The sequence below is a fragment of the Cariama cristata genome, unplaced genomic scaffold, assembly GCF_000690535.1.
Source record: "Cariama cristata isolate BGI_N322 unplaced genomic scaffold, ASM69053v1 scaffold12706, whole genome shotgun sequence".
In the NCBI taxonomy this organism is placed as follows: domain Eukaryota; kingdom Metazoa; phylum Chordata; class Aves; order Cariamiformes; family Cariamidae; genus Cariama; species Cariama cristata.
The window spans coordinates 640-12,935 of NW_009621599.1; the positions used below are offsets into that span (position 1 = coordinate 640).

The window sequence follows — 12,296 nt, forward strand, 5'->3', positions numbered from 1 at the left end:
GGGGGGGGGCTTTCTGCCTAGGTGGGGTCCCTCTGCTGTGCTGGTAGCTGGCGTGAGGGAGCTGAAGAGCTGCTGGACAGTGGAGAAACGTCAGGGCATGGTGTCATTTAAGTCCTGGAAGAACTGAGCAAAATGAAGGCTGGGAGCAAAGTGCCATCATGATCCAATGTGGGTAAACCAGGATCTCCCTGGATGCATAATGTGCATCCAGCCCAGCTCATTACTCCTGCAGGTGTAAATTTTAACATTTTTTTACTCAGCCAGGCCTGCTGACAAAGGCTTGAATGCTGGCATTCGTAACCGTGGTGCTGGAGCCCTTTGTACTGCAGGGCATCTTCCGTTGTGAAGTGTCTTCCTGCTCTGCACGTTCTGTCTTGCTGCAGAACAACTGTCCTGACCCCTACCCAGCAGTAGCCAGAGAAGGGCTGGAGAAACACTTTCTGGAGCCTGGCCTGATTGAATGCTATGTGTGTGTGCTAGGGACTACCGCCCCATCCCCGAGCTGGATGTCTATGAAGCAGAGGGCCTGGCCTTGGATGATGAAGATGTGGAGGAGCTGACGGCCAGCCAGCGGGAAGCCGCAGAGCGAGTAATGAGGCAGCGAGACCGTGAGCTGGAGCAGGGCATGGGCCGCATGAGGAGGGGGCTGCTTTACGGTAGGTGGAGATGAGCTGTGCCAAGTGGGCTGCTGATCCCCGTGTGGTTGACTATAACCCAGCCATTGTGGGGAAGCTGGACTCACCCTCGAATTAGCAGGGAGGTCTCTAGAGCTCCAGTGTATTTGGGCTCTTAGTGAAATCTCTGGGTGTGGGCTTGGCTGGACTCCCTGGTGCATGACCCCTTTGGTTTAGGCTTCCTAGGAGTTCATTTGATGTGTTCCTCTGGTTACATGTTCGCTGCTGAAACAGAGTCAGGATCCTGGGCCTATATCAAGGGTTTCAGATTTTACTGAGTGTATGCTATAGAGTTTGTTGGTGTTGGTGTTCCTATAGAGACTTTTGTGGGCTGGATGGGAGAGCCTTTGATACACTTGGAAGCCCATTCCTTGGCCTCCCTCTCTCAGTGCATTAATGGACATGACTGTGTGCTGTTGCATACAAATCTTCTAACTCACCCCCATAAAGTCTTTAGCTACATTGTGGAAGATGTAGGGGCTAGGCTAGAAGTGGATTTAGGCTGGGCCTGGGATGGCTCTTGGTTTGTACCCCAGGCTCCAGCCTCTTTGCTTCCACAGCCCGTGCAATCCAACTGTGACTAATCCAAAGAGTGGGAATGAGAATCCCATCTCTTTAACAATTTTTCCTTTCAACCCTTAGATAGTGACGATGAAGATGAAGACCGTCCTTCACGGAAGAGGCGGCTGGCGGAACGGGCTGCCGACGGCATGGAAGAGGAAGATGAAGATATGATTGAGAGCATTGAGAATCTGGAAGACATGAAAGGGCATTCAGTGAGGGAGTGGGTTTCCATGGCAGCTCCCCGGCTTGAGATCTACCACCGCTTCAAGAACTTCCTGAAGACCCATGTGGATGACCATGGGCACAATGTCTTCAAGGAGCGGATCAGCGACATGTGCAAAGGTAGGGCCAGGTGATTAGAGGCTCTCTCCTGTTTATGTGGGTCATAGTACTTTACAATGATCCAGTCCGTAGGTGGATTTATTTTTTTTCTCCCTGCCCTGTTCGTCCCAGACATTGAGTCAGCACTTTAAGAAACTCTCGTGCTGATGGAGATAAATGAATAATGGAAACATGCCTGCTATCTTCTTTGATTCTGGCTGACTAATTAGAAGGCCCCTGGCGTCTGCTACTCATTAATATTCATATTATAGAAATGCTAGCAAAAGCATGTGTGGGGCAGCAGACAGTGGTCTGCAAGTTTGCGATCTGAAAGAGACAACAATTGCTTGCTGTCTGTGCCAGTTACTTTTTCACACTGGAAACTGGATTATCCAGTGAGGGGACACAAATAGACCTTGTGACTTTGAAAACCATGTCAGTGTTGCAGCCTTGTATTCTGACTAGGCACTGCCAGAAGCAGCAGTCATTAAAGCCGTTGTTGATAATTTTTAAAAGCAGAAATTGTCAAATCTAGGAACAGCTCATGTAACTGCAGTTGTTCAAATTCCTTTATATTGAGGCAGAAACTCCAGAAGCTTGACTAGTGGATCAGGGTCAGTGTTATACAGCTAGGAAATGAGGCGTTTGTCTTGTCCCTTTCTAGGAACACAAGACGCAGAGGGCTCTTTGCCAGCGATTCAGCACAGTTGTCTCTCATATTAACTTCTGTTTGCTGGAGGTCTGTGGGTCTTTTGTGTTGGGCTGAGGCTTTTGAGTCTCAGGAACACTGAGCTTGGGAAGTGTGTGTGCTAAACTGGAGAGGAACAATCACAAGCTTGGTGAAGAGTTTGTCAGAGAAATAAATTAAAAAGAGTTTTCTACCCATTTTCAAATTGTTGGCCTCTAAACATTTTTCAGGAAAGGTGTAGACATCTGCAAACTGCAGCCTGCAGGATACAGGCTTGTCTGTTCTGGCTATCTTTTGAGACTCCTTGAGGAGTAAGCAGGTCAAAAGTACAATTCACCCCATCTTTTTCTTAAGAGAACAGAGAGAGTCTGGTGGTGAACTATGAGGATCTGGCAGCCCAGGAACATGTCCTTGCCTACTTTCTGCCCGAGGCCCCAGCAGAAATGCTGAAGATCTTTGATGAAGCAGCCAAGGAAGTGGTGTTGGCCATGTACCCCAAATATGATCGTATTGCCCAGGAGATCCATGTCCGTATCTCCCACCTCCCTCTCGTGGAAGAGTTGCGGTCGCTCAGGTAAGCAGCAGAATTGCCAGCAGAGGCTGTGCTGCCTGCAGCAGGCTTTGGGGTGCTCGGGAGGACTCATCTGCTAGCTAAACCTCTGGATAAGTCCAAGAGGATGACTGATCTTATTACAGGAAAAAAAAGTCATATTAAGGATTAACTTTTAGTGTCCCCGAGGTAAAATGCAAACCTCGGTAGAAAACTACTACTGATAACTGTTTCTTTCTAAGCCTTTGGGAGTTGTGCATTTTAGCAAGAGTATTTCTGTAGGGTGTTATGCCTTCTGTGCCCTGCAGGCATCCAGCAGCTCTCTGTCTTTCCTCAGGCAACTGCACTTGAATCAGTTGATCCGGACCAGTGGAGTGGTGACAAGTTGCACAGGGGTCCTGCCTCAGCTCAGCATGGTCAAATACAACTGCAGCAAGTGCAGCTTCATCCTGGGACCCTTCTTCCAATCCCAGAACCAGGAGGTGAAACCTGGTTCCTGTCCAGAATGTCAGTCTCTTGGCCCCTTTGAAATCAACATGGAAGAGGTAAGAGATGGGCTTGCTTGGGTGGGGCTGTCTGCTCGTCCTGCCCAGGATGCTACACTGCCTCTTCCTCCCAGCCCTGCCTTGGCTCCCACCCTTTGAACACGCTTGGTGCTGGGAGAGGGGTCTACTGCTATATCCAGGGGTCTGTGAAGGTGGATCTTGTCTATTTGAGCTCCTGACCTGGATCTGCCCAGTTTAGCAGCCAAAAGTCATTTACTGCCTCATTGTAAGTGTTTGGGCTGAATCTTTTGCCACAGTTATCTCTGCGGTACACAGTTACCTATCCATATTGTAGAAATGCAGACACAGACTGTCCAGCTCTCCTCCTTCCCAAATTAGGTCAATATTTCCTGATCTGCCAGCTGAGGGAACTAGAGGACAGTAGCAAAATCATTGATGTGGAGCTTCTGACTTTCATTCTTTGCTTTGATATCTTTAACCCTGACAAGTGGAGCATCCTCCTCCCAGGAACTGGTCCAGCATTTAGGTGGACAAACACTGCGGAGGCTGAAATACAGTGGTGAGATGTGGCGAAGTGCTTTCCTGTCCCCAGTGTTGTCTATCACACCCTGGAATTGCTCCTCACGACCTCCATCCTCCCATGCCCATAGTTTCCTAACAAAAGTATAGTAAATCTTTGAATGGACCTTCTCTGGTGAGGTGCCTTTTGAAAAGCATCAACTGTGCTGATGCCTGCCAGACTTGCTGGGTAACTTTTATTTTGTTGCTGCAGACAGTCTATCAAAACTATCAGCGCATCAAAATCCAGGAGAGCCCTGGGAAGGTAGCTGCCGGCAGGCTGCCCCGCTCCAAGGATGCCATTCTCCTTGCCGATCTGGTTGACAGTTGCAAGCCAGGGGATGAGATTGTGAGTACATTGTTGAGCTCAATATGGGGTGAGCGCAGAGCTTTTTTAAACTCTGACAATGACATCACGGGAACACTTGTGGGGATGTGGGAAGGGATTGTCCTCAGATGCATTTGGGCAGCTACTTTTGAGATTGGTATCTTAAAATGGAGAAGGGACTGTTTCGTACTGTGCGGGCACTGACGTACCATCTCCTGGTTCCCAGGAGCTAACAGGGATCTACCACAATAACTATGACGGCTCCTTGAACACTGCCAATGGCTTCCCAGTGTTTGCGACTGTGATCCTGGCCAACCACATCGCCAAGAAGGACAACAAGCTGGCTATTGGAGAACTGACTGATGAAGATGTGAAAGTGATTGTGGGTCTGTCCAAGGATGAGCAAATTGGGGAGAAGGTGGGTCAGCCTCAGACATCCCGTTGTTTCTTGTTGAGAGCTTGCCATCACCTGGCAGCTGGATCAGAAAGTGATGAAATGTGTCAGCTGGCTAAACAGAGGTTAAAGAAACTTAGAAATCCCAATTCCCTCTATTAAGAGGGACCAGTCTTCAGGTCTTCTGTAGCTTTCAGACACCTGTTGATGAGAGCGAGTTATAACAGGGAAGTAAATAAGAAACTTTCCTTCTACTTTTGGGCATCAAATTTTCTGTTTCTCCCCTTCCTTCTCTGAGCCTTCCACATCACAACAGGGCTGGAACATGGGTGAGAGGCACTCAGACACTGCTTATATCTGGTCATTGTTTTCTCTCCCCGTATCTTGAAAGCAAAGTGGGGAAAGTGTTCTGAGGGGCCAGTGCTTGCGTCTCCAGTCCCCTTAAGGGGATGTTATTACTTAGCTTAAGCTGTAGTAGAGATCTTAGCTTTGCTTCTCTCTGTATGCTAAGACCTGAATCCAGTACTTGAAAGAACAAAGCTCCTGGATTGGTGCATGTTCAACCTCACTTGGGCCAGGTTTAAGCTCTGTGATAGGGGGACTTCACTCTGTTGCCTTGGTCATGCTGGTTTTATATTGACTGCTGTTCCCAGTGGATGGAGCAGCTTCAATTGAGCCAGGACTGTTTTAACGTCAGTAGTCTCCAGCATCAGGCTATTATCAGAATACCCTTGAGAAAATAAGCCAGTTGTTCATAATATTTGACCATGATGACAATTCATGTGCGGCATAGCCCATTCAACTACTATCATGTGCAGTGAGTAAGTCTCAAATCAAGGTCTCAGCTTTGCAACAGCTGATAGCAGCCACTGCTATGTGCTTTGTGAGTGTGGGGGCAGTGGCAGCAGGTTCCAGCACAAGACTACACAATCTGCCTTGCCCCTACAGCACTATTTTGTGAAGCACCTTTAGGGGACTCTGGGTGGGTAGTTACCTTTGAAAAAGCTTTCTCACCTTGGATAACAGACTCCTTGGAGACAGGAATATTGTAAGGGTAACCACAGATACAGCGCCTTGCTGATGTTCATACCCAGTTCTGTCCAGAATGGGAAACGATATTCCCTGGACAACTCCTCTGGTTTTCCTTTCAGATTTTTGCCAGCATTGCCCCATCTATTTATGGGCATGAAGATATCAAGAGGGGCTTGGCTTTAGCTCTCTTCGGTGGAGAGCCCAAAAACCCAGGTGAGTGTCACTTGCATCACTTGGGGCTGCTTCACTCAGCTGAAGGCAAATGGATCTGGGTTTGTCTGCGCTGTTGCAATGAGAGTGGTTAGAGCTGCCTGTGTGTCTTGGTGACAGACGAGGTAACAGACTGAGAGATATCTGTGATGGAAGTGGCTGCTTTTATCACGCTGAAAACTCTGGTGTGACAGTAGAAACGCTAAGACTGAAAACAGCTCCTGCTGCAAACCTGGGCAAGTTTTTATCCCTCCTCCTCTAGGAGGTCATGTTTGATGCCCCTTCAGAGATTTGACCTTTTGGTATCCTGATTTGTTATCATCTCCTTAGAAGGATCTGTTCAGCAAGGTTAGGAATGCTGTTTTATACATGTGACCACCTGCAAAGCTGGCTTTCTTTTTCTCTCGACTTCCCTGTAAAGCTGTTTCCCTGCCTACTGTTTGCCTTCCCTTCAGCTTTGTGGTGTTCCGAGCGGGGTTGCTGTCAAGCCATGCACTCAGCTGCCAACGTGACTCTCCCTTTACTGTTATAGGCGGCAAACACAAAGTCCGTGGTGACATCAATGTGCTTCTGTGTGGAGACCCCGGTACTGCAAAATCACAGTTTCTTAAATACATAGAGAAGGCGTCTAGCAGAGCAATTTTCACCACTGGCCAGGGTGCTTCTGCTGTGGGCCTCACAGCCTATGTCCAGAGGCACCCGGTCAGCAAGGAGTGGACTTTGGAGGCAGGAGCCCTCGTGCTGGCTGACAGAGGTGTCTGCCTGATCGATGAATTCGACAAGGTGAGGCCCAGCTTCATCTCTGTGGGAAGGATTAGCTGTGGAGGGACCAGCTGTAACCTCTGCTATGAGGAGACACTATAACTCATGGTGCCATTTCCCAGCTGACCAAGGTTCCTGTGGTTTGCTTAGGCCCTTGCTGGTCCATAGTGCAGTTTGCTGCCTTTTCAGAGCATCAGGAGCTGATTCCCCTTGGTGTATTGGGCAATGGGGTAGAGACATGGATTCAGTTTAAGTCATTCTTGCTTTCCCTTAGATGAACGATCAGGATAGGACCAGCATCCACGAAGCCATGGAACAGCAAAGCATTTCTGTCTCCAAAGCAGGCATTGTCACATCCTTGCAAGCCCGCTGCACCGTTATTGCTGCTGCCAATCCCATAGGTAAGTGCTGAGAGACTGCAAGACCATGTCAGGCTTCCAGCATCAGTCCATGGTCATGAGCACTGTGGCACGGCTTCCTCTCATTCTGCCTAGTTCATCCGGTTTGGAGCCAGTGTTTGACTTCGATTGTCTCTATGATCCAGGTGGGCGATACGACCCATCGTTAACTTTCTCAGAGAATGTAGACCTGACAGAGCCCATCATCTCTCGATTCGATATCCTGTGCGTGGTGAGAGACACAGTGGACCCTGTGCAGGTACAAGCTGTACTATGAACCTGAACTTGGGCTGGGCTTCTGATGTTGCTGTTGGGATGCTCAGCTGCAGTTGCCCACTGAGTTTTGCTATCCAATGAGTGTGTTCAGTATCTGTTAGTCCACTGCTCTCTTGTAGGATGAAATGCTTGCCCGGTTCGTTGTCGGCAGCCATGTCAAACACCACCCAGGTAGCAAGGAGGCAGTGAATGGGGATGCCAGTGAGGTCATTCTTCCCAACACATATGGAGTTGAACCCATTCCCCAGGAGATCCTGAGGAAATACATCATCTATGCCAAAGAGAAGGTCCACCCGAAACTCAACCAGATGGACCAGGACAAGGTAGCCCGGATGTACAGTGACCTCAGGAAAGAATCTATGGTAAGAATACGTAGGAAAGGGGGGAAGAAGTATGTATCTAGACTGCAAATGAGCCTGAGACTGCTCCAGCATATGTTGACACAGTCTTGCCATTCCCGTCACAAAAGTCTGTGCCACTGTTTTGTGAGAGACGGGCAGATCCTGCAGTGTCTGCTGAACAGATGATCCTTCATCTAAATGCAGAGTCTTGCCTGTTAGGGATCTGTGGACTGATGGACTGGACACATGTACTAGTGCCTGCCATGGCAAAGTCCTCTTACTGTCACTCAGTCTGGCAGGCCCACAGGAGATGTTTGCATTCGCTCAGACCCAGATGCTCCTGATACATTACTGGGAGCTGTTCTGTGTAGAAGTGCAGAAAATCTCTTTTGTCTGTGGGATCTCTCAGCCTTGTTTCATGCTTTTCCAAGTGGAAGAGGAATTTGTTCAGGTCAGAGAGCGAGCTTTGGAGCTTGGGCAAACTATATCTTTTGTTTTTTTAATTGGCTTTTTGTTTCTTTAACTCATCCTAAAAGTTGCTGGAGGAGACGGGATTGCTGTTCCTGGAAAGGCACTAAACCGTGGCAAAGAGGGGACCCTACGTAGCATCCCCTCGCCCCTCCTGAATTAAAATGTTGAACGAGGGAAGCTGTACCACTCTGTGCAGAACATGCCAGCAGGTGGCAGAGCCTCCTTAGCCTGAGACAGCCCTCGAAGGTGCAGGAGCCGCTCCCAACGGGGAGAAGCAGGCCCTGGGCCAGAAGCCACCTGTCTTGCCCCATCTCTTTTATCCTTCAGTAAGGAGTTGCCTCCTCCTGTCCCCCTTTAGGCAACCGGCAGCATCCCCATCACAGTGCGTCATATTGAGTCCATGATCCGGATGGCTGAGGCTCACGCCCGCATGCACCTGCGGGACTATGTGGTGGAGGATGATGTCAACATGGCCATCCGGGTGATGCTGGAGAGCTTCATCGACACGCAGAAGTTCAGCGTCATGCGGAGCATGCGCAAGGTGGGCACTGGCAGAGCTGAGGACCATAGCTGTACCCCAGACCCCGTGGGTTTGACTGCAGCCTCCTTGCACTGCCCTGGTTGTGGGAAGAGTCTCTTCCATGCTCTGCAGGGATCTGTCCTGCCGAGTCAGGTGCTGAGCCTGTGTAAATGGAGTACTATGAGTCTGAAGGCACTGCTACGTGACTCCCCTTCGTTAGTCTGTGGTGGGGCAATGTTTTTGTTGGGGCTGAGAAGGAAGTGCGCCCCGAGTCTCTGTCAAAAGCACTGTCATGTCTCTCTTCTTTTTTGACGCCTTCCCTACTGTTTTGGCACAGAACTCCCACTGCTGCTGCTGCCAGGTGATCAAGCCGAGCAGGCAGTTAGTTTCTTCACGTTTTTTCTAGAGCCCCTCAGGGGACAGTTAACCACAGGGCAGCACTTGCTGTGGTTTAGAGCATAGTCTGCCCTTTTCTCTGAGTGGCAAGGGCTGGCTCCGAACAGCTCTTGGCTGGCCACAGCCTGGCATTTATCCACTCTGAGTGTCTGCCCTCAGTCTGGACGACTCGTGGCCCCTCTCTTTGGCTGCAGCCAGCCAGCCAAGTCTGAGCGTCTGCTGGGGAGGCACAGGGCAGTCTGGGTTAGGGAAGCTGCTCTACCCAGGGCCAGCCCTCCCACGGCTGCTTCCCCCACAGCACACCTCCACAGCAGTGCACTGCCAGCCCCCAAGAGACTCCAGGGCCCCTCCAGAGATTTCAGATGGGTGTAAGAGCAGCCAGCAGAAGAGTGTTGTGACTGTCACGGGGCTGCACTGCATGTGCAGGTGGCAGCTGGGCAAGGCTGAAGTCCTTAAGAGACACTAAGGGTACAGGTGACAGCAGTGTCATTTGGTTCCCCTTGTGTTATGTGGGAGGAGGGGGTTGGTTGGTGTTGGGCACAGGAGACCGCAGTGCGTCGCTCGGTTCCTGACCTTCTTGGCTCATCTCATCCTCCCTCCCAGACATTCTCCCGCTACCTTTCATTCAAGCGAGACAACAACGAGCTGCTGCTGTTCATCCTGAAGCAGCTGGTTGCAGAGCAGGTGATGTACCAGAGAAATCGCTACGGGGCCCAGCAAGACACCATAGAAGTCCCAGAGAAGGACCTGGTGGATAAGGTATGGGCTTATTGTAACAAGCCTTTTTTGGGGTTGGTTCCTGCTCTCTGCAGCCTCAGAACCAGAGGTGTTCTCAGACTTGTAATTTACCTTCCTGAATTATGATACCAGAAAAAGACTGGTGTTAAATCAGTTTAACCCAGAATCAGGACTGTCTCATCTGTCTCTACTCCTCTCTTGTCAGGAAGCGCCATATTCATCCCCCTCCATTCTCATGCATCCCCATAAAGCTTTGGGGTTGGAGTGGTAAATCCTGCAGTGCAGCTGGTGCTTTGCAGGTGAATCAGAACAAAAGTTCCTGGCACCTGTGTTAGAAGAGGCAAAGAGCAGAAAAATCTCTAGAACTTTCTTAATCCCTCCTGAGGCTCACCCTCTTCCTCCTTAATGCATCCTCATCCTGGTCCAGGGCCTGCGCTCCTGACTCGGCCTTTCTGTGCAAAGTATTGACCTTGCTTGGCAGTAAAACAGTATTTGATTCCTGGGTTGCTGCTTTTCTGCTCCTTGCATCAAATGTGCAGAGTAACTACTTCCAGAGCCATGGCTTGGTGCTGCTGGTGGGACCACCCCCAGTCAGAGCTCTCCTGCAAAACTGTCTCCCAGTGGGTGAGGTATTAGGGGCTTTTGGATAGTGGTTACGTTCTAGCTCTAGTGGAAGTAAAAGGATGAGCCGAGGGCAGGCAGATGCTGAGCCAGCATCCTCTCTTTGCTCAGCTCAGCTCTGCCAATGCTCCTTCCTCCTGACCTGCAGTCTCCCCTGCTACTGCAAAAATCAGAGCAGAGATTGCTGACTGTCAAATTTTATACGGCCTCCACTATGGAAAACCACATGGTTCTTATTTTTTTTAAATAAACATTTACCTCTCCCCTCCCTCCTCCTCCCAGGCTCGGCAGATCAACATCCACAACCTCTCAGCGTTCTATGACAGTGAAGTGTTCAAGATGAACAGGTTCAGCCGGGATGTGAAGCGCAAGCTGATTGTCCAGCAGTTCTGAGGCTGGCAGCAGAGTCTGCCATGTACTCCTGTGAGACGAGACCTCCGCCTTGCAGCCCTCCCAGGAACGCTGCAGAGATCATGATCCAGAGGGACTAAGCTGCACATTCCCTTGCTTGCTTTGTGCCTTACGGATTAAGGGAGTGCTGAGCTGCTGAAGACCTTGTAAATAGAACAGAATTAAGTAGTGAAATGCCCAGCCAAGTCTGTTCAGCAACCTCGTTCACTGTTTTGCCCTGTAGCTATAGCAGAACAGCAAGAGAATTGCTGGCCACATAGATGGCATGTTTGCTGTTTGTTTGTCACTAGTTGTTATGGGCTCATCTGCAGGAGGGACCGAATGGGAGCATTCGAAAAGCATTTGTCTGCCTTATCCATTCCCCTTGGATTGCAAGCACCCTCAGGGATTCGCTCTTCCCATCTCTGGTGACTGTACAGCCTGCTGGGTGATAACTGAGACTGCTTTCAACTCTCCGTGAACCAGCCAGCCTCTCAGCCCCAGGCCTTTGTGCCTGAGACTTGACATTTCCCCAGGTGCTCACATGAGTTGACCTTGTGCTTGGTTTCTGCAAGGGAGGGGGAGGGCAGAAGAAGATCAGAACTGAAATAAAACATAACTCTTACTAGAATTAGTGGTGATCTGTATGGGCAGTGAGAACTCCTTCGATACATGCTGGGGCAGTGTCCAGAAGCCTTAAGGAAGGGGCTTCCCCTGCCTTACTGAGTGTTATCTCTGTGCAGCTGTAAGCAGGTGTGAATTTATGGCTGGATTGAAGTCCTGGCACCTAAACTTGGATACCAGCTCTCACACCCATTTGTTGAGAGTGAAGTACCCATGGTGCTGTTTTTGGTAGTAGCAATGGAGGACCCCTGAGCTGAGGGGTTCAGGGAGGATGGGATGGGCTCAGTGTTCACATACAATTTTCTTACTGTGTGCATTTTGAATACATTTGTTTTTCAATACTTTTGTGTTTCCTCCTCTTTTGGGAGCTCCTGCAGCCACGAGGGCAAGGAAGAGCATGAGTGAACAACCTGGATACTGGACCACCTCCTCAGCAGTTTGTAGGGTTGGGTTTGGGTACAAACACACCTCATGTTCACTCTTCAAGTTACTAGGATCTGCCAGCGCTGGTCTCTCAGCTATTGCACATCCTCACTGTGGATAGCAAGGACACAGTTGTCCACAGGACGGTGTCCTGAATGCTGTGTTTCCCACCACGGGCCTGCAGTGGCTCCTGCTTATTGGAGCACTGATCCTTCTGTGGGACTCAGTCCTGTAAATGTTTATTACACCTTGAGACTGTCCTGGCACAGTACGTATCTCCCACCTTCCTTTCCCACTCTTGGGTTAGACAGTCTTGATCTCGTGTCTTGGCTGCCACTTGGATACCAGTCTGGGAGAAGCAGTAAACCCTCTTCAAGATGCAGTTGAGGTCTGTAGTGAATGTGCTTTGCCTGGATAGACTTAGGGGACCGTAAGGCATCTCCAGCCTCCTACTGCCTGTGCTCAAGGAAGTTTGTGAGCTTGCTGCTGCAATTCTGTGCAGGCCAAGCAG

The 12,296-nt window shown here is 49.9% G+C and overlaps 1 protein-coding gene across 1 annotated transcript in view; it reads left to right on the forward strand.

The window, feature by feature from the left end:
• Positions 1 to 11,703, forward strand: part of MCM2 (minichromosome maintenance complex component 2) — a 12,336-nt gene extending 633 nt beyond the window's left edge. Inside the window, exons 2-15 of the mRNA XM_009702028.1 lie at positions 481 to 656; positions 1,317 to 1,580; positions 2,602 to 2,821; positions 3,135 to 3,342; positions 4,076 to 4,210; positions 4,416 to 4,607; positions 5,735 to 5,828; positions 6,358 to 6,608; positions 6,862 to 6,988; positions 7,132 to 7,244; positions 7,381 to 7,623; positions 8,432 to 8,614; positions 9,593 to 9,748; positions 10,631 to 11,703. Of these exons, the coding sequence (XP_009700330.1) occupies positions 481 to 656; positions 1,317 to 1,580; positions 2,602 to 2,821; positions 3,135 to 3,342; positions 4,076 to 4,210; positions 4,416 to 4,607; positions 5,735 to 5,828; positions 6,358 to 6,608; positions 6,862 to 6,988; positions 7,132 to 7,244; positions 7,381 to 7,623; positions 8,432 to 8,614; positions 9,593 to 9,748; positions 10,631 to 10,741 (2,473 nt within the window). The 3' untranslated portion in view covers positions 10,742 to 11,703. The remainder of the gene's footprint in view (positions 1 to 480; positions 657 to 1,316; positions 1,581 to 2,601; positions 2,822 to 3,134; positions 3,343 to 4,075; positions 4,211 to 4,415; positions 4,608 to 5,734; positions 5,829 to 6,357; positions 6,609 to 6,861; positions 6,989 to 7,131; positions 7,245 to 7,380; positions 7,624 to 8,431; positions 8,615 to 9,592; positions 9,749 to 10,630) is intronic.
• The last annotated feature ends 593 nt before the right edge of the window (positions 11,704 to 12,296 follow it).